The following is a 22,646-nucleotide window of genomic DNA, read 5'->3' as shown; positions in this document are numbered from 1 at the left end:
CTCTTTCCAGTCAAGTGAACTGTTTATCCACATCAAGGCAGAAAATTTTTTAAAAATCATTACCACATCCCCACTTGTAATATCATTGTGATCTTTCTGATCATTCTGTCATTTCTGCCTCACCTGTTGCTTTGGTAAGTAGTTATGAATGAAATGTTTCCAAAAGTGATCCGCAAGAACTAGACCACAGCCCAAAGGCTTTGAGTTTAACATTCCTTCTTCAGCCGGCCAGTACAGTCTGAAGTACTGGTTCCATAACACACTGATCTCCAAGGGGAACTTGAAGACCATACTTTACAGATTAATTTCTCTCTCCATATACTTCCAAAGTGTGGATCACTTGGTTGGTTAAAGTGGAAACATATCTTGTGTTTAGCAAGTTGTGTTGTCAGTGATGGCACCATTTCTGCCCATGCCTCATTAAGTTCCTTGACTCCTCCTTCGAAATTGGCTCCATTGTCTGACCAAATCTCAAATGGTTTCCCTCAATGTGCTATAAAACGTCGTACTTCCATTAAGTAAGCATCAGTGTCCACTTTGTCAAGCAGGTCGAAATGAACTGATCGGGTAGTTATACATTTGAGTTTGATACCCCATTTTTGCTCTGAACGTCGTAGAACTTTCACGTGCATTGTCGAAAGCAATCATTCCGGAGGAGTAAAATGGTGGTTTGAAGAGTCTCAAGTGTGCAGGCGCTAAGTCTGCCATTTTGAAAATTTGTGGATTTGCTTGTCACTTCTGTCATGGTACACACTTCCTCTGGTGTGAACGAACAGCTTCTCGTCCACGCAATATCCAATAACTTTGCCGAATCTCGGCAAACACGCTGTGCTCCACTGTGTAAGTGTGCCAGGATGCAGTATATGACCCTCATACTCGAGCAGTCATATGGTAGCTCCTTGTACTTGAAGCTAAGTTCATCTGATTGACAATGCCATCTGAGACAAAGGCCACCTTCGCAAGGCTGACAATCATGAAGGGTCAATCACAATTCACAATCTGAGGACCTGTCTTCAGGAGGCACTCCTGATACCACATCGGACATATTACTTGCCCATTGTTTGAGATGGAATCCTCCTTTCTCTAGCAAGGTACTCATTCGGTGGACAAGATCTTTAGATTCAGCTATAGTAGATACACTTTGGACAGAGTTGTCAACAAAATAGCCATTTGCGACCGATTGGTAGACCTTTACATTTCCGTCTCTATGATCACTCACATCTTTCCGGAGTACGTAAGTAGCACAACAAGGGCTACAACTTGTTCCGAAAAGCAAGACTGCCCATTGATATACATCTGTGTCTCTATCACCTTCTAGATCACACCATATGAATCTCAGGAGAGGCTTCTCATTGAAACTCATTAAATTGTAGCATTCATGAATGCCAAGTTTCAAACAATATTCAATAAATCTGTCTCTCACACTAGGTGCTAGTTTGCTTAGCAGCCTGTCAACACGTGATCCACAATTCAGTTCTGATCCATACACGCCTTCAAGTGATCTTAGCATTCCAACAAGCAACAGCTAACAAACTTTCTGGACAGCTAATGCTAGGTTGTCAAAACCTTTACTGTCACTATGGCGAACAGCTGGCAAGGCCAGGATTGAACCAAGTTCACTCTGTGTGTGAGTAGCAGGGGTTGGCCATACTGTTCCTGGAGAGCTTGTAGGGCGATTGTGTAAGGGCTTGTTTCACAAATCTAACATTCAGCCATCTTCTTTGCTTTGCCTCCTAACTGACCCATCTGCACCTTTCATTCAAATTAGGATGTATGTTGACTAAGTGCTGTAGAACCATTTTCAGTAGGGTAAATCACACACACATCCGTTAACAAAAGTTGGCAATGATGGTCTAGGGATACCATAAGATGATTAACAACTCTGCCATATTTGGCATTGGTGGTTGAGCACGTGGCAAAACTTGAGGTCGTTGTGGTTCAATATAAGGGGAAGGCATAGTATTTGGCATAGTAGTTGACACTCCCAACGACGAAAACCAGTCGGTGAGATTTGACACTGATGAATATATTTGGCATGGCAAAGTGATTAGGTGTTGAAGGGTTATCAACAGAATCACTTCACGGCTTTGGATACTGGTAAGGCAAGGTAGCTGGGGAAGGCATGGCAGGTGCACTCATTGCAACTGTTTGTGTATCCTCTTTGTATCCTCTCTGTTCAGTTGCAGTAACAGTTTCAACAATGTCATCAAAACGTACAGAAGCCTGGTTTCTAGCTTGGCTACCTGATGTAGGGGTGATCCCATGACCGCTCTTACAAAGGCAAACTAGTTGATTTGGACACAAGTGTGATGGATACCCATGGACACTCTTGTTTAATGATATCAGAGATGACTTCTGCTTCAAGGAGTTTTGTGGTCTCAGCCACACGAATATTTCTCTGTCGTTTGATGTCACACAACTGCTGCTCAAGTCATTGAGTAACCTCCCTTTCCACCTTCTCTGTTTGTCTTCGTAATATCTCAGACCCCATATCTAGTTGCATTTGAGCTGAATATACCTCATTGTCAAGTTTCTTTATTTCAACATCAATCAATTTATCTTCCAACTGCTTTTGCATTTCATCCAGTTCGACCTGGCGTGTTAATCTGTCAATTTCAGCAAGCTGCCTATCACGCATCCTTTACCAAATTGATGAATATTGAGACTACTGAGACTGTCTAGATGCATGAGAATGTCTACTGGGTGCAATTGAGGTTTGTGGTCGTGTTAACATTACTGACGATTCTTCTAATGGTGACTCATTATCTGTCCAAAATATCAGAATGGTATCTCAGATGTCGCCTCTCATGCGACAAAAACCGAGCACAACTCTTGGCAGGCTGACGAGTTTCATCACGGTCATTCTTACCAGCAATGGCACCATCCATGTTCAATGGCAGTGTATGGCTGGGATTCACTGCCTTGCGGGACCATGAAAAATCAATCATTTGCTTTCCAGTCAAGTGAACTGTTTAACCACATCAAGGCAAAAAAATTAAAAACCTGCTCATCATGTATTACCCACAATCCCTTATTCCAGAAAAAAATGTGGAGCAACACAGTTCTCAGTTAACCAGTGGGTTGTAGTTAAATATCTGGTCATAAAGACACTTGGCAACAGGTTGGATGCATTCTACTGATTTAAAATGTTAATAATCAGATACACTTTCAATTCAAAAACAATTTTACACACAACAGAGTACACTTGTACCAGTTGAGTGCATAGTGTAGAATTTCTTGACCAGAAAATTTATTCCGTTATAGTAATACATGTTAGGTTGTCCTCAGTGTTCCCCCTAGGGTTCAAAAAGGGCAGGGTAAATTAATGGAAAAGGGCACTTCATAACATAAAAGGGCATGTTGGAAAAAATAACAAAATGTGTATGAAGTTGAATTCTAAAGTTCGTTTTTACTCTCCTCAGTTTGTACTTTAAGATTAGAATTTGAAAAAAAGCATTTCAAGACATTAATCTGTTACCACATTTGTTCACAATTTCACAAACCACACAAACAACAGTACTTTCTGTGCATCTTCCAGTGCGGAACTTTCCTTTTTCTGTGTATCTTGAGAAAATGTTTTCAATGGACACTTTGTCATCCTTTTCCATAAGGACAGCATCTCGATGCATTTGAGAATTCTCATGGAGGAAACCTTATCAAGTCGGACAGTCTCGCATCCAACCTCTGTCCAAACCTGAGATCCATTTCTGCCCTTGGTATTCCACTTGGAGCATAATGAACAAAACATCTTTCCCTTCATTTTGTCATCTTCTGAGTACCTCAGCCAGGGCCGATTTTGCTGCCTATTTGTGTCAAATGCACTTTTGTGACCACCATCTTTCTTCTTTGTTTGAATAACTACCTCTGACTCCTGTGTCCTTGAGTTGACATAGGAAACTACCTCTGACTCGTCTAATTCTGGCCTGAAAAGTAGTATACAAAGTTAAAATATCATGTTAAAAATATTTTAAGATAGTGAAATTTGATATCATGACTACTTTTACTAAAGTATCCCACAAACATTCGCCTGGACGTAAGTATCTATTGTAAGTTCTGTCTGCTTCAACATGGCGATTGAGGCGAAAAGGGCAGGGCGCAAAATAAAAAGGGCAGGGCGCAAAAATCAAAGGGCAGGGTGCTGCGCCCTCCTAAATGTGCCTAGGGGGAACACTAGTCCTGGATACGTATCACTCACATGTGTTAATAAAATATGTATCTTAGCTAAGACATTCATAAACAAGGCAAAGACCTTTGATTCGAAATGTCATACACTGGAGAAGAGAGTGCCGTATGTGCAAAATCAGTACCAATCTCTAATAGAAGCATCTCTCTAACATGTGGGTATAGTCATCATGGTGCTCTTGAAATCAGCTTCACCCCTCCAAATCATCTCGTGTCCATCTCGCTAAATTTGGGATTTACTTAAGGTGCCTCCAACGTTGCCATTTTAACAGGCTTTTTTCATTCACTACCTATACTGATGTATCTCAGCAAAACATGGGATTATGAAGAAAAGCCACAAATGGAAATTTGAACAGTTATTTTGTAAATTTGATGCTAAACATACCCTATGTAATGTCCATTATGTAATAGTCTGTGTATGGAATTAACTGTTTCTTTACAATGTAACACATCCAGATAATTTTAAGCATTTACTGAATTCAAATGATACAAATACTTTGTTTCTATTAGGTAAATACTTGCGTGATATCTTTAAGATCCATCTACAATAATTGTAGGGTACGTGTGAATGTCTTTTTGTATATACTGGTATGAATATTGGGTCATTTGGGTGGAACAGTACAGGTAATGGTGGTAAAGCTTAGCTTGTCGATGTAAAACTTGTGATATTTTGCCTTGAAAATTATGCAAAAAAAATGTCAGTTTGGCTGAACCTTTATTGTAAGTGTATTCTTATCCACACTCTTCAACCCTCTGATAGGTGTCACTTCACTTCTTGTTTCAACATTGGGTATATATTTTTGCTAATTTGGGAAGTAATGTCGTATCTTTAAATGCTTGTAACTTCATTAATTATTAATTTATTAACTTAGCCAATTCCATGTAATGCCTTTTCTTTTTTTCTTATGACCATGGATTGAAAATGAGCTGAAACAGTTTCCAGCCACTTTTTCAAACCTTACCTGAACACACTCCAGCTCCATCTTTTGTCGTTTGCAGTCACAGGGGCTCATCCAAACCATGAGTCATGCACACGTTTGACACTTGACTAATCAAGATTTTCGTCCCACCAGACAGATGGGTGCAGATATAGCAGCAAGCTCCAATGGCAAGGTGCCTCCTGGGTCAGTGGCAAGAGCTTTTGGGATCTTTTGACATCATCGCTGGCACTTATTTCCAGGGGACAACTATGGTTGCGACAAATAATAGTGTTTCTACATCAATTTGTCAAAGATGTCATCCATCTTTGGGCATGATGTTCTTCAGATTTCTCATTCTGTATTGTCAGGGCTCTAAAGATCTATATTAGTGTCTTAAAGACTGTTGTAGACTTCCCAATAAACTTACTATTCTACTAACCACAGCCACTCCAGGACTACCATAGCCTTTTGGACAAACTCAATTATTCTCCATGCCATCTCCTTTGCACCATCACCTCTGGATGGCTTCAGCATCATTAACAATTTGGACCCTTGTCCTGGTTACCTATCAATGCAGATAGGTTGTATCTACCCATGGTTACCACCTGTGAATGAATATAATATGTGGTAATGAAAGACTGACTGACATGTATTTTTCATAATGGGCTTACATGTAATCAACTTCTTCAAGTGTTCTACAGCCATGACAGGCACCTTCATATGGCTATGTATTGGCCTAAGACAAACCATGTATACGACCACACAAGGCCTGTAAGGTGATCTAAATTGACACTAACATCCACTCTCATGAACGATCACATTAGTATAAGTAAATTGAAGAAACACTTTGTATGGGTATTTCAAAGCTTTCCTCCTCCTAGAATGATATACAGGATGATGTAAAGGATGGTATAAAGGAATGAGAAAGAAGATTCATTGATGGGAAAAGCTGAGCATGTGAAGGAGTGATAACTAACGGTTCTAGTTCTTCTGTTCTGCCATTCATCTGTATGTTTGAAGAACAATCTAAGACCTTAGGACTTAGGTCTTTGGATTCTATGTCATTGGAAAAATTTGTTCCCTGTCTCTCAGCTTCATGGTAGTGCTTTGCCAATGATACAGGAAGAATCAAGTTCCACAGGAGTTCATGTGAAGTGTCACAAAGTGGTTTCTAAAGCAACCCATCACAAGTTCAAGTCTACGATCTTATCTTCAAAGGGAACACCAAGGCAGCTTTGCTTGTAGACTTGTCATCTCATGGTTGTTGTCTGCTTACAGATTGGTAAATTTTAGATAAATCATTAGGCAGGATTGCTGAACAATTGGAAAATTTTAACTATGATTTGCATGTTTAGAAGATTATCCTATCTCTTATTATGTACCGGGCCCACAATGCAGATAATACAAGATTGGATCTGGCTCCAAGCAAGGACATTGTTTCTGTTATATCTTCAACCAGAGCAAGACGCATGCTTTCCATGGACATCGTTTGACTGCCTACAATAATCGATGATGCAGGCTTGTGTTTTAGCGAGGTGTTGCAAGAGGCTGGAAACTGGTTCAGAAAGTTTCCAATCCATTGTGAAAAGAACAAAGGATGTGCATAACATGAGATAGGATAAGTATTATTAGTTCACAGTTAATAGTTAAATATTTTCAGTTTTCCAAAGGGCAAACATATTTTAACAAGGGAGAAAGAAATGGGTCTATCCATCTGTCTATTTGCATTTGGAGCATATTGAAATTAAATTAAATATTTGTTGGACGAAATGCTCTTCAAACCTGGTCTTAACTTGTGACTTTCGACATTTTGTACTCACTTCAGGTATACAAGGAATACATGCTTTTTGTCTTTTCAGGCATTTTTACAGGTAACATGCAAACAAGAAAGCAAACCTAATTAAAACACAATTATCACTTTCTCATGACATAAAAAATACATTACTTATTGTGAAAAAAAACAAGTAAAATTATAAGCATACAATTGCGAATCATAAGTGCTATATTTTGTACTTAGGTTTACTTCCCTCAAAACGAAGCACCTGGGAGACCAGGTACATCCAAGTACAAAGCAGAACTTGAAACTGACAACCAAATCAAATCCAGTCATCTGGTGAAACCGGATGCAGTTAGTATGCAACCCACAAACATAAGAACATGTCATATGTACAAGCATCACACCTGCCAGTCTGTTTAATTACATAATGTGACAGAGAAAGGACACAGGTGCATGAGCCATAAGTCAATGTATTTTGTTTATGGTGTAGGGCCTGATAGGTGTTAAGTTCAAATATCATTCAGTCATTGAAGTTGTGTGTTGAATATTGTCATTAGCATACAGGCAGGCCCAAACATGGGTGTTAACAAAACCGACATTAGTTTTGTCTGTGACAGAAGACAGCTTGTTACAGTCAACATCTTTTTATCCCAGCGGCAGGGATATAGTAGACACCTCGTTTCTCTGTCCATCTGTAATCATTTTGTTTCCGCCGAAGGGGGCGCAGGGGGATATGTCATCTTCTGATGACTTTTGTTCTGTGTTTCTTGTATTAAAACATTTCAGTATTCAAACTTAGCAATTTTTAGACGTGAAATTAGTATTTCTAATACTACTGTTTCTGGAAAACTTATTTTGCAAATCTACAAGTATGGAGCCAGTGTATTTTTATAACTACAGGCCTAGGATGCTTATAATCACGAGCAACATCTCTTGCTCTCTAACTCCGACTGCAGCAATGAAATTGTTTTACTGTGTCACCTTCCCGGTTCAAGCCATGCAAACCTAAACACTGCATGCGATTTGGACTCAGTGCAGCACAGCTGGTGAAACCACATTTCTCCCCCCTTCCCCACCCAGCACAGGAGGGAAAATTAGTGAATCGTTTGAACTACAGTTTCGTGTGTTTTTGTAATCGCGATACCAAATGAAATCAGAATCTGTAAAGTTGCATGTGTCCTTTAAGAAATGTCTTGTAACCAAACACATCTCTTGTTGAATTTTCAAAATCCCAAAAGTTAAGCTTTTAATTTAAAATTTCAAGAACAACAGGTTATTTTATCAGTCAGGTTGACAATTAAGATACTAGTAAATATTATGATAGAATTCAATTTTGCAGTATGTGCTATACACAGAGACTACTTGATCATTACTCTCTACAATTTATATTTCATTGAACGTTTTCCCAGGATATGGACATTGTGTTGATTGTTATCATTTTCCCATATATTTAAAAAATTGCATGAACCTGTTAAGATTGTAACAGTATTTTAGCACTGTCAGTTAATGTGCACTCGTGATTGCCAGCCAAAACAAGATTAAATTAAAGATATATTGTCATCAATAATATCCCTTTACATGATTTTGTAGTGCAGCTTTATGTATTTTATATGTATTTTATATGTGATTATTCTTGATGTAAGAACTACTTTTGGAAGTTTTTAGGTGATTTGTTAAAGACCTAGGAGTCTTTTAGTTCACCTTGACTGCTGATGTGTTTATGAATTGTATTTTCTTTCATCATAAGAACCAGATGAGACAGTCATTTTGTGCTGTATATAGAAACAATGTTTATTATGAATGAACTTTTGAGTTTGTTAATGACAACAGTAATGATTGAATCATTTTTTGTTTTATTAAACATTTGAATTATTTTTACTGAAGATGTATGAAAACAGACATGTTACATCTATTATGTTTTAGATTGATTTGGCAGCAGATGCAGAATCTTTGAGAATCACGGTTGGCAATGAAAAATTCTTCAAAGAAAAAGTTGATGATTCTCCAAGGAGAGTTACCCCATTGTCAGAACGCTTGGGACCACCTGTAGATATGACTGAACCATTGGATGAGCTTACAAGACAAAGAGACTATGGAGAAAGAGGAAGGTACTCTAATGACAGATTTGATTGTGAGAAAGAGAAAACTTACTGGCTGCATGAGGAAACGCAAAGATTAGAAAAGTATAAGAGATCTGATGAGCGACAACTTAATAGATACAGTAAGAGAGTCCCTGTTGATGATAATCTGTATGACAAAGCTAGAAAAACAGGCTCAAAGGATCATGATTGGAAAAATAGTCATGATGAATACAGTGATGGTTCCCAGGACCATCAAAGGGCAAATGTTCGTCATCATCGTTTCGAACATAGAAACATGGATAGTGATACTATGCACAGAAGAAGTGACAGATACGACAAAGAAGACTCCCGATATGACAAAAGGAAATATGATAGGTATAAGGATTATGACTCAAGAAAGGTACCCTTTTCCCTTGAAATGAAGAGAGATGATTTCAACAAAAATTATCAAAGTGATAGGATATGGGAATCTGTCGATAGTTTTGAAAATTGTGATCATGATGTCAGTGCAGATGCAGTTGAAAGAAAGAAGTTTCATATCCATGAAATGAGTAACAGGGATTCTAGCCATAGGGAAATTGAATCCAGCATGCCTTCACCAAATTCAGATAGGAGATCCCCAAGGATAGAGAGGGAGAAACGAGGAGGTCTGGTAGAGCAGATGGATAATGAATTATCATCAACTATGACAGGAAGTGTAATTCAGCATCATCAGAGCCTAGCACCGTCTGTTACCACAAAACCGCTCAAGTCAATCCTTAAGAAGAGAAGTGATTCAGCATATGGCTATGATGCAGGCAACCAAGGTGGTGTTGCAGAGCAAGTCTCAGACTTTCTGAAACAATTTCAAGCACCACTTCCCTCAGATGAACTTGTGACTGTTACCTCTGGCAGATTATTGCAAAGTAACACCAATGTGCCAGGATGTGGACAGAATGTGATGGATGTGGACGACGAAGAAAAATTTTTGTATGGAGATTCTGAAATTAATGCTGCCAACACAAAGACTCATCAATCACAGGCTCTGTTTCCTGTGTTAGACAAAGAGGTAACTAAATCACAGATCATTCAAGAGCACAATTCAGAAAATCCAAAGGTGATGTTTGACCCATCTTCATGTATGCCATCATGGATGAAGCCTCAACCTTCTATTGAACCTGGAAGTAATGAAGAAAACAAGGGGGAGGATATGGACAAAACTGTACAAAACATCCTTAAGTCAATAGGATTCAATTTTGATTTGTCAAAACGGATGCAGGAGCTTGCGAAACTGAAAAAGCAAAAAGAAGAAGAATCACAGTTTTCTATAAATAAAAATGCTTCCTTCCTAGGGGGTGGAATATCCAGTGCTGACATCAGAGCAAAACTGTTCAAGAAAGAAGATACAGGTGCTCCTGTTGAGAGCTTCACGAAAGAGGCAAAAGATACCATAAAACACTCTGATAAAGGATATCAAGACTATCCTGTTAATCACCAAAGGGATGAACCACTGGTTTTGACGCAGGATCGAAATGAAAATTTTAAGGATGTTGATTTAATCCATCAGCCTACGACACCAGCCAGTCAACAACCAACTCCAGTTTCACATTTTCAGCCTCCTCCACTACACTACCCTTCATTCTACACTGGTATGTATCATCCTGCTTATGTTCAGCATGCAGGACACCCAAGTTTGGTACCACCAGGAAATCCTCATGTACATCTTCCTCCAACGTACAGCTATGCATCACCTTATACATGTGCCCAGCATAGCTATTCAACCCCAGTTTCTCATCTTGCAAAATCCTATGTTTCGCATTTGTCTCCATCTCCAGACATAAAGCAAAGACGAGCAACAGGCAGCGCAAATTTGACAATTGTCCCCATAGCAGATGATGGAAAGAAAACCAAACTAGCAGCACCAGAAGTGACCAAGAAAGCTGTGAAACGAGAACGAGAAAAGTCACCTGAGTATTCCCGAATTGTGATTGCACCAAAATCCAAGTCAAAAGATGAAAAAAGTCCTGCTCAGAAAATTTTGAAGGTCAAAAGTGAAAGCACAAAGGATAAAACTAAAAAGCCTAATCTTGACAAATCGTCAGATACAATTGTGCATACAGAAAGTGGTCAGCTAAGCAAGCAATTGCTTCAGGAGCAAGAGGATGAGGTCAAGCCATCAGTGCTCTCAACGTCAGAAAAGCAAAGTTTGCTGAAAGAGTGTGAAGACAGAAAAAAGAAGTTACAGGTATTGGAGAAAGAACTTGGTAAGCTTAAAAAGCATCAAAATGAAATTATGAGAAGACGACAGCGACAGAGAGATGGTCATAAAGATCCCTTGTTGGTACAAAATAGCAAATTACAAGAGGAAATAACTATGCAGATTCGACATCTAAGAAAAGCTTCTGAGAAGTCTGCCTTTGTCCTCAAACAAGCTGACAAAGAGGACCAAAAGAGCTCAACTGCTGCAAGAAAAGATGTAGATGATTCCTACCAAGATGTGAGTTGCCTTTTCATTATTATGTTTAACATTGTAAACAACGGAATATAGTCGACGCCTTGTCTGTCTGTCCGTCCATCCATCCGTCCATAATCATTTTGTTTCTGGAGCATAACTCAAAAACAATTCAATATTTTTAGACCAAAGTTGACAGATATAATAATCTGAACCTAATTGTGCCTTTTGCTATTTACAGATTTTTGGCTTTTAATTTTTTATCCCCCTGGCACGTAATGCATTTGATATAGTCGACGCCTTGTCTACCTGTCTGTCTGTCCGTCTGTCCGTCTGTAATCATTTTGTTTCCAGAGGATAACTCAGAAACCATTCAGTATTTTATTCAGATTTATTATTTTCTCCGTTTCCATTAAAACGTTTCGGACTCCGTCTCAAAATGGAAGAATGGGCTTCGTTTCCTGAGCATAACTCAAAAACTGTTGCCTTTTGCTATGTACAGGTTCTTGTGATTTAATATTTTTTCCTGCAATACTTGGTAGATATATCAGTCAGAACCTAAAGTGGTACCTTTTACTATTTACAGGTTTGTTTCATTTATGATTTTCTTGGTTTCCATTGAAGCGTTTTTGGCTTAGTCTCAAAATGGAGGGATGGGCTTCATTTCCAGAGCAGAACTCAAAAACCATTCAATATTTTTCAGCAAAACATGGTAGATATATTAATCAAAACCGTAAGTGGTGCCTTTTGCTATGTACAGGATTTTGTGATTTATCATTTTCTTGGTTTCCATTCAAACGTTTCAGACTTTGTCTCAAAAGTGAGAGGTGTTTCTTTTTGGGGCACATCTCAAAAACTTTGTAATATCTGTCAGTAAAAGTTGGTAGATATGTGTGCCTTTTGCTATTTACAGGTTTTTGTGATATATTATTTTCTTGGTTTCAATGGAAACATTTCAGACTTTGTCTCAAAATGGAGGGATGGGCTTCGTTTCTGTTTTTTATTTTTCTGCAAAACTTGGTAGATATGTAGGGGAGACTGTAAAGTGGTGCCTTTTGCTATTTAAAGATTTTTCTTATTTATCTTTTTCCCAGTTTACATGGAAATGACTTAGTCTCAAATTAGAGGGATGGGCTATGTTTCTGGAGCACAACTCGAAAACCATTTCATATCTTTCAACAAATCTTTGAATATATATGAAGATTTATGAGACACATCTTGAAATGGTGACTTTTGCTGTTTACAGATATATGGCATTTATATTTTTCATGACTTCCATGGAAACAATTCAAACTTAATGTAAGAAAACATCAAGTAACTGCCAAATACGTGGGGGCCAGGGGGGTATGTCATCATCTGATGACTCTTGTTCAATCCATACAAAAGCTTTAGAAATTTAGCTGCACTATTTCCCATGTCCACTAATATTTTCCATTAGTATTGTAATAACTCTATCCTGTTTCTCTTTAACATAGGACACAAAGAATGAAAAGATTGTGGACATCAAATATGAGTTCTACGATCCAGGTGGTCACTGGTGTGGAGTTTGCCATCATGTATCAGCTTCTTTATTCGACCACTTCACGCATCTGCAGGCAAAGAAACACAAACAGGTATGACAGCTTTGTTGACCTTTATGGTATAATGTCTGTTTAGTTTAGACATCCCTGATTTATGTCTGTAGCTGGAGAGCAAGATGTCCTTCCACCTGTGTTACACCTACCGGACGACCAGTCCTTGTTTGTTGATAGTTTTAAGATGCCCTCCAGGATAGCTGTCTTCAAGCAAGGTTAAGTCAGCACTACAGTAACTGTTCAATGGAAATTCACTGTCTACAAATCTTTGAAGGGCATTTACAAGTTGAATATATAAGAAAAGAAGGATCAAGGAGCACAAATACTCTCCGAAACATCTTGTTACTCACAATAAAGACTTTGACATCCATAAATCTTGCTTTTCTCTGCTTGCATGCTGAATACTCAGAGAAAAGAAGTCGGCCATCAGCATTAATTTTGCTGCTACTCAAGTATGCTGTTCTACTGGACTGAGTCCTACCATCTGAATTTGGGTGGTATTTGATACAGCCAAGACTGCACTTTTCTACCACAAGACCAGTGCCTAGTGTTCATCTTCAATCATACCCACCTTCTTCAACAGTGACAGAAACATCTGTCCTGAACAATGTTTCTTGCATGACTATTCTTCCAGCATTATCTAGTTCAGCATCTTTGCCTTTACTTGCCTGGTGGACTCCAATCATCAAATGTCTAGAACAGTTTCTCCTTGACAGCATAAACTGTCAGCCACCTTCATTTTGTGCACTCACCAAATCTGTGACACCTATCTTGTAGAACAAACAGGAGTTTGACTGTAGTCAAACAACAACCACTTTTGGTACATGAACTACCTTATATTCAAAACTTTCATTTCAGCAATAACTTTCAATAATAAACTGCTGCTTTTGGTCAATCTGTATTTGTTTTTAAGACCACCTATACATTGCTGACATGTGACAGTCATGGCAAAAAGTGACCTTTCACTGTTGTTAAAAGTGCAGTGGGGTAACCTTGTGTTTTAAGTGTTCATTTATCACTCAGAAAACTTGAACTGATATCCCCCACCATGGTATTGCTTGAATATTGCTAGAAGCTGAGTAGAAGTAACTCACCCTATGTTAAACAGTGTTATAATAAGTGGTAAAGGGTAAAGTTCTGCACTTAATAACATGTGTCATTCGCAGGCAGGGATTTCTTTCCTTCTCATCTTTTCCACATCGGATTCTGAGTTTCAACAGAAGTTTTTCCATCAACACAATTTTGAATGATGCCAATCATGACATTTGTACAGAAGTTTGTGAGTTCAGCTTTGAAAGCCTTTCAGGAGAGGCATCATCCTTTGTCCTTGAAATCTGTCTGTTTGGTGAGCCAGTGCCTACATACAGGGGAGGATATCAACGTCACCATGTTCCTGCCCAGGACAATGGATGTAGGAGGAAGTGAAGTGAGGGACATGCATGACTGGACCCCCTCCCACCTTCTGTCATCTCAGCTTGGCCTACACTGGTACTAGTAGGTGGGAGAATAGGGATTGTCTGTGAAAATTAGTCAATCATAGAAGATCCCTACATCACTGATGTATTGAGACAAGGGTTTCAGCCCCCTTTTGACCCTTATCTGCTTCTTGCACAACAATGGGATTTCACCCTCCGTCTGTTAGGTTGGCTTGTCAACCAGAACAAGTTGGAGCTTGTCCCGACTCACATCAGATGACACTTCCAGACAGATAAGAACCTAGTTCACATTTCTTTAGACAGATGGTACAAAATTCAGTCTCTGATACCATGCGCGGTCTTCGAACCATAGTTTCTTCGCGAGTGGCAGGCACTGGTGGGACTGTTAACGTTCGTGCAAGACCTAGCCAGCAAAGGACACCTTCAACTTCAGCTTTTTATTCAGCCATACATCTGTCAGGCTGACATTCATCAACACTTATGAATTCTGCCTCATTATATCACTACCTCCTTTAGTGAACTCACTCATTGAATGTCTTAGGGCGACTATCTTTGACAGAGTGAGGTCCAGATTGCCAACTTTGGTCAACGACGGTCAATCATCAACAAAGTTCACACATCAGCAGTTTTGAGCTGGAGGCAGTGATCCTTGCTTTCAGTCACTGGGGGCATCAGATACGAGAAACTTGTCTTTTGTGTACCACGGATAACACGACAATAGCATGGTCCATACGGAAACAAGGGTCAACCCGGTCACAGTTTCTTCTTGTCCAGCCATTTTGTCTGTTTCAAGAGGTCAACAACCTTCTTGGCACATTCCGGGTGCAAAAACATACTGGCAGACGCTCTCTTGAGGCCAAGTAGAGTTGCTCAGATGGAATGGATGCTACACAAGGAGTCACGCCCTGGGTCAAAATCATCAACTGTTGAAACTGTCACAGCTGTTGAAACTACTTTTCACCCCAGCACTGGGTGCCAAGTTGTGTTTTGCATTGCATATGACCTTTAAGGGAAAAAACACCAATCATGTTATTATCTTTTTGCATTATAATATGGCATAACATCAGATAACACACTGTTACTTTATTCCAGAAGGCTGCATTTGATAACAAGGTGGAAGTAACTTGTAACTGGTGTTTGTATCAAATATATTCCTTTCCTCATGAGCCTTATACTACCTATGACTTCTATAGAATTTCTTCATAACATTTGGCTGACATTACCATGGTATGTTAGGAGTAAAGGATAAAAAATAACTTTCACATACTTCTTACACTTTCTCTCTTGCATGTTTTGTTTTTGTGACAAAAGCGACAATACTTGGTCATGTAAATAGCCATTTTTCAAGTCCTTTTTTTTTTTCATAAAATATGCTAATTTTTGTGACAAAAAAAGTAAAATTTCAGGAACTGTATCTTATTTTCAGTTGTTATCCTATCTCAGAAGATAAACCATCATGGATGGGCTGTGTTTGGGAGAGATGTTTCTGGAAACTGATTCGTGCACAAGTATAATTCAAATTATGAATTTATATTTAATATGTATTAACTGTTAGCTTAATAATCAAAGATGATTTACCAGTTACTAGTTTGATGTTTTCACATTCTAATATGTAGAAATGCGACCCATACGATCGTCCTTGGTTGACTGACATCGCTCAGAACAATGAGAAAAGGCAAGAGAACGCTGCTACTGTGGAAGTGAAAGCCATGAAAGGTATGTTTTTCACATGATATACATTTGGAAATTCAGTGAGTGAAGAAAGCAGCATTTACGAATGATTTGTTAACATTTTGCATCTTGGTGTAAAGCATGATCTTTTGAAAGATTGTCAGAAATGGAAAAAACTACTTTTAGGCTATTACTGTGTATCTGTCAAATTTTCACAACTGCAAATAGGTTTGTCGAAATAACTCACTTCAGCTTAACAGTGGTGTACATACCAGTCGGACCCGATGAAGGTCCAAGGTAGAATAGGCTTTCAGCAACCCAGGCTTGCCATATTTGATGACTATGGTTGTAGTAAGAGGCAACTAATGGAATGTGGTGGTCAGACTCACTGACTTGCCACATGGCATCGGTTCCCAGTTGTGCAGATCTATGCTCATGCCTTTGGATTGTCTGGTCCAGACTGGTTTATTTACAGACCACTGCCATATAGCTAGAATATTGCTAAGTGCAGCTTATAACTAAACTCACTCACTACCAGTCTTATGCGAAAGAGGATATCCAGAAAAGCTTGTTTACTCGCAAAATCAGGGAAAACTTTGAAAAAATATGAATAGCTGCTGACAATAGATCAGACTATAGATGGCAAGAACAAAATATTCGACACTTGCATCAGTGTTTATTATATTCATATTCAGCTACAATTTATCTTCGAAAACATTCTTGAGACATTCACTTATAGATGAATGCTTCAATAATACATCAGGATAGACGTTTCACAAATCAGGGGCATGAAGAAATCTGTTAATCTCTGATGAGGTTAAAAAAACTACAATGTAAGCCAAAACCAATTCCATAATCAATGAACTTCAAACTTATTTACTTTAGGCATTAACAAACTTTACACTGTGTATTGAAATTGTACAAAGACATTTGGTTGAATACACATTTGAACAAAATTTCATTGAATTTATCAAAAATTGTTTAGCAGTAATTATATATAATTCATTATTACTACAACTAATATAGGAATAAAGGTAGAAGTGATATGAGTTCAAAGTAACTCACATTTGTTCCTTAACATGCTGTAATTAGCAGACAGTGAGGTGAGCAACTTTCCTGCATGCTACCTTAGGGATGTCTTGTGATAAACAAGTGCTGGAAATGAGGCTAATTTAAATATATTATGAATATTAGCTAAATTAGTTACAAAAGTTTTGGCTGGTGCAAGTGGGGTTTGAACCTGGAAGTTTAGGATTTCAAATCCATAGCCATATCCATTAGACCAACGAGTTAGATATTTGAATCTGAAGTTTTAGTAAACTTTTGCAAGTAAACAGTCTTGCATTTACAAGGTCAGTAAATGTCTTTTGACTCATCTCACATGAAATGCATGCTCTGTCGTTCTATATTTTTCTTCAAAACTTGGTAGATATATCAATCAGAACCTGAGGTAGTGCCTTTTGGTATTTACAAGTTTTTGTGATTTATTATTTTCTGCGTTTTCATGGAAACGTTTCAGATTGTTTTGTTTCCAGAGCACAACTCGAAAACTTCTTAATTTCTGTCAGTGTAACTTGGTAGATATGCGTGGCAGGCCCCAGAGTGGTGCCTTTTGGTATTAACAGTTTTTTTGTGTTTTATTATTTTTCCTGGTTCCAAGAACACGTTGCTGACTTCATTTCCGGAGTACAACTCGAAAACCATTTCATATCTCTCAAAAGATCTTGGTGGATATATGAGACAGATATTGAAATGGTGACTTTTTCTGATTACAGATATATGGCATTTATATTTTTCATGAATTCCATAGAAACAATTCAGACATGGTCTAAAAGCACAATAAGGAATTGTCAGACGATTTGTCTTTTCAAATATGTGGGGGCCAGGGGGATATGTCATCTTCTGATGACTCTTGGGTTTTTTTTGTTTTTCCATGGAACATTTTGGTGTTAGTCTAATGGTGGGGTGGGCTTCGTTTCTGAAGCAGAACTCAAAAAACGTTCAATATTTTTCTGCAAAACTCGATAGATGTATCAATCAGAAACTAAAGTGGTGTCTTTTGCTATTTGCAGGCTTTTGTTATTTATTATTTTCTCGGTTTCCATGGAAACATTTATGATTTTGTCTCAAAAGTGAGAGGTGTGTTTCGTGTCTGGAGCACATCTCAAAAACTTCATAATATCTGTCAGTGTAACTTGGTAGAGATGTGTAGCAGACTCCAAAGTGGTGCCTTTTGCTATTTTCAGGTTATTGTGATTTATTACTTTCTCGGTTTCCATGAAAACGTTTCGGACTTCGTCCCAAAATGGAGGGATGGGCTTTGTTTCCGGAGCAGAACTCAAAAAACGTTCTATATTTTTCTGCAAAACTTGGTAGATATATCAGTCAGAACCTAAATTGGTGCCTTTGCTATGTACAGGTCTTTGTGATTTATGATTTTCTCAGTTTTCATGGAAACATTTCTGACTTAGTCTCAAAATGGAGGGATGGGCTTCGTTTTTGGAGCACAACTGAAAAACCATTTCATTTCTTTAAACAGATCTTGGCAGATATATAAGGCAGATCTTGGAGTGGTGCATTTTACTGTTTACAGATATATGGCATTAGTATTTTTCATGAATTCCATGGAAACAGTTCAGGCATGGTCTAAAAGCACAATAAGGAACAGCCAGATGATTTGTCCTTTCAAATATGTGGGGACCGGGGGAATATGTCATCTTCTGATGACTCTTGTTTATCGTTGTGAAAAGTCAGAATGAGAAATAGTCATTTTCACATTGAAAAGAATTTTGAAGTGTTAAAAATAATGTCATGATGAAAAAATGTCAGAATCTAATTTTTTTAATACTTTATTCATGCAAATTATTTAAAGAGCCAAAACACTTTAAACAATAATAAAGATGTTTTAGTGTTTGAAATGTTTGATAATGGATCATTTCTGAGAAGTTGTGACCTGTGAAGGTTCAGGGTAGAATTGGCCTTCAGCAACCCATGCTTGTAATAAAAGACAACTAGGCTTGTCGTTGGGATCGATGTCAATGGGATCGGGTGGTCAGACTCGCTGACTTGGTTTGACACATGTCATCGGTTCCCAATTGCGCAGATTGATGCTCATGTTGTTGATCACTGGAATATTGCTAAGTGAGGCGTAAACCTCACTCACTCTTAGAACTTGTCACCACCTGACAACATACATTTCATAGAGATATCATGCCACATATTGACAAGTCATGATTTGACTTGAGGCAATTATATGTTCATGATCTATACTACTGGAATAAAGTAACTGTGCGATATTGTGATGCAGAAAAATAGTAACATGATTTGTGATGTTTTCCTTAATCTCTGTTTAGCTGCTGACAGGAAAATATCTGTATGATTTGACTCTATATATTATCATGAAATAATGAATTTTGGTATGAATTATTATTTCATGGTTGTCGACACCTAGTATATTGTGTGGGTCGACTGATTTACCAGAGAATTGCAATACTCTGACGAAATGATGAATGAATACGTTTATGAAGATGAATGAATACATCAGTTGTCTTCGCGTTCATATGGTTGACGGGAATTAGTTCAGTATTTGATGCAGAGTATGTTGATGATGACAAAGGCATAGTTAAGTTAGAACTTCTTTAGTTTCACGAGACATGACAAACAAGTATACATGAATGAGGTGAGCGGACTTCCAGCTCAACCCCAGGACCTTTGCTGCAAACAGCATAATCCTGCAAGCTCCACAGTCACATAAAGTATATCTGTGAGCACACACACACATATAGACAGTTTTTTTAACAACAATGGACAGGCAAAGATTCAACAGTGGACAGACAGAGAAACAATAGCACTTCCTTGTACAGTTGATGTAATGACAGACACAGGCAAGAGTGACGACCAATAAAGGCCATAAATATCATATACAGTAATTAATGGAAGTGACAAAGTGGAACAGGGTAGCTGACAAAACAATGTACTCTGCTGTAGTGATAAAGATCAAGAATGCAGATTCAGTGGTAATAACTAAATATCATATGGCCTGGCTACATAGTTTTTGGTCTTAAGAAATATTTGGACATGGCTGTCCTGAAGTAGACACTATAACAATATCATGAGATGGCGTGACACCCTTGAAAAGTTGATGCATAGATGACAGGCACAAACAAACACCATCCCATGGTGAACAAAAATCATCCCAATATTGTTTCCTGTTTTGTGAATGCTGTCTGCACCAGGCAAGATGTACTGACAATGGAGTAAGAAGCATTGGTCATTGCAAGCCATCATTGCTGGATGGTGTGTTCCCTCATTCAGTTCCGTAAAGTCCTGAACAGATCAAGCATAAGCTAGAACTGGTCGATTCATTAGATGAGTCAGCTGAAAGTCAGTGTTTGGCCGGTGTAATGTTATGCAATGAGGGCAACAGTTTATGTTGAAATCAGTGTTTTCCCCAACATTCATCATGTTCATACTAAAGAGAATAATCAACTGTCCTTCAGTTATCAATACCTGAGTGTGTGAACTTCAGCTTTCAGAAAGCAAATATATAGTAAGTTCACTATGCGCAAAGTACATGTGGCACACATGATATTGGACATCAAATTTCATGCAAAATGCTTTGCTACATACTTATCTCAGGTTATTATCCCTTGTCACATGTTTAGTGCAAAGAGATGTGGTATTAGGGTCCATCCATACATCCATATGAATTGGAAAATCTTAAGAACCACTGACTAGATACTTTCAACCACTAAGTCTAGCAAAACCTAATAGAAGGTCGCGTCAAGTAACCTTTGAGCAACCAATGTCTGTCCAATCAAATGCAAGACTGTTAAATAGATTTAACCAATCAGACAACGGCTACTATTTAGGGATCGGAGGGACTTTCAAAATATTCAGGTCACTGACACAGATCTCTCCACAAACAGAAATCCACATATAACACAATTATATGACCTGCAGTATATACACTTTTGGGTTTCTGTTTACATGGTTACCATTAGCTAATATTTCAGCAAGATGACATACTTGAATATTGCTAAAAACACCATCTTCAGTGACTGTTTACTCACCGTTGTCATGGTTGTACATACGCCATGTGCATCACCCGGAAGCGAGCGTACTCTATATAGCATTCGGAATCGTTCGGGTACAAACCTTTTTGAGATAAAAAGTTCAGGTATGTATGAATGTCCACTTTCACGATTTGGTAAGCTGCGTTCTGATTGGTCAGTCTCAAAGGTTACTTGACGCGACCTCCCATAAGGTTTTTTGGGACTTGCCGCTCTGATTGGTTGAAATTTCATTCACGGCTGAGAATTGTGCACTGTTATCAAGAAGGTCGATTTAAGGTAATCAGAGATCGAAATGGGTAGTTTTAATGGCGGAGTTTCATTTATAACGATGTCAATAAGTGATTTATGCATTTGCAGCCCCTAGAGTATATGTGATCTTTAAGATTCTCAGTGACTTATGTCAAGGACAGCTCACTGGATTTACTTCAGACACTTGTAAGACTTCCTTTTAATGTTTTTCAATAAGCTATTTCTTCGTTATTATTTTTGCATATTTCATACTCTATGACATTCATGTCTAGTTTTTGTGCATTTACACAACTACAGGCAAGATGTAAAGAGGGGTTGACTGGTCAAGTTTTTTGTTGACTTTTAACTTCATCTTAAATTATGACCTTCACTTTCATTGCTTTGTAACTTTGATTTGATAAATTGCAGTGGGAGATTATGCCACCTTAGTGACAATGCTTGTTCTTATAACTTTTATTTTATGTTTCTTTTTGTCCATTAGTGTTTTTCTCCTGTGTTAACAGTGGCAAGTTACATATTTTAAGGGAATTGAATTTGCAAGTGCATTTAATGTAGATTCGAATAAAATTCAAAGAAACACAAAACCATGTGTTATTGTTTTGTTTATCTGCTATAATAACCTGAAAAAAAGAATATGGAAAATATCCGGGGGAATTGAATTGCTTTGAAAGTGTTTTTGTGTGTTAGGACATTAGGACATGAACTTTGGATACTGTAAAGATAGATCAAACTGACATACCATTGCTTAAATATTTTGCAGAACAGTGGGAAATGTTTCAGCCTTACTATGAGTCTTTATTTTTAAAACCCTGCTTTATGAAGTTTGTGAAATGCATAATGTTTCTTTGGATTCTTTTTCAGGTGTAGAATTCATGATGAGCACAGATGCCTTCTACTGCTCTCTGTGTCATGTCTTCAGTGGAGATGTAACAAGCGCAGAATTGCATATCAAAAGTGAAGACCATTTTGCTAAATATGAGGTAAGAAGTACTGTTAATTGTAAAATTTCCAGTTCTAGGTTTATGGTTTTTATTACCTTTTAATTTGATGTTTGCCCTTTGTAAGTCCTATGGACTCAACAGGGCGTCTTCAAGGCAATAATGGCATATGGATGAAAAGAATAGTTTCTCGTCTTGGAAGAATTGCAAGGCCTTGCTCATTTCATACTTGAATTATCTGTTTCTCGTTGTCCTAGAATCAGTTGGGTGTTGTCTTAGTGAAAAGGTGACTGTAACCCCATATCTAGACAT

At 38.1% G+C, this 22,646-nt stretch overlaps 1 protein-coding gene across 1 annotated transcript in view; it reads left to right on the top strand.

The window, feature by feature from the left end:
• Positions 1-22,646, top strand: part of LOC137295474 (zinc finger protein 318-like) — a 57,333-nt gene that overhangs the window by 4,620 nt on the left and 30,067 nt on the right. Inside the window, exons 2-5 of the mRNA XM_067826866.1 lie at positions 8,803-11,436; positions 12,867-13,004; positions 16,018-16,117; positions 22,258-22,376. Coding sequence (XP_067682967.1) covers positions 8,803-11,436; positions 12,867-13,004; positions 16,018-16,117; positions 22,258-22,376 — 2,991 coding nt within the window. The remainder of the gene's footprint in view (positions 1-8,802; positions 11,437-12,866; positions 13,005-16,017; positions 16,118-22,257; positions 22,377-22,646) is intronic.

The sequence above is a fragment of the Haliotis asinina genome, chromosome 8 (assembly GCF_037392515.1).
Source record: "Haliotis asinina isolate JCU_RB_2024 chromosome 8, JCU_Hal_asi_v2, whole genome shotgun sequence".
Lineage (NCBI taxonomy): Eukaryota > Metazoa > Mollusca > Gastropoda > Lepetellida > Haliotidae > Haliotis > Haliotis asinina.
Note: the sequence above shows the minus strand (reverse complement) of the source record. Positions and strands in the feature narration are given on the sequence as shown.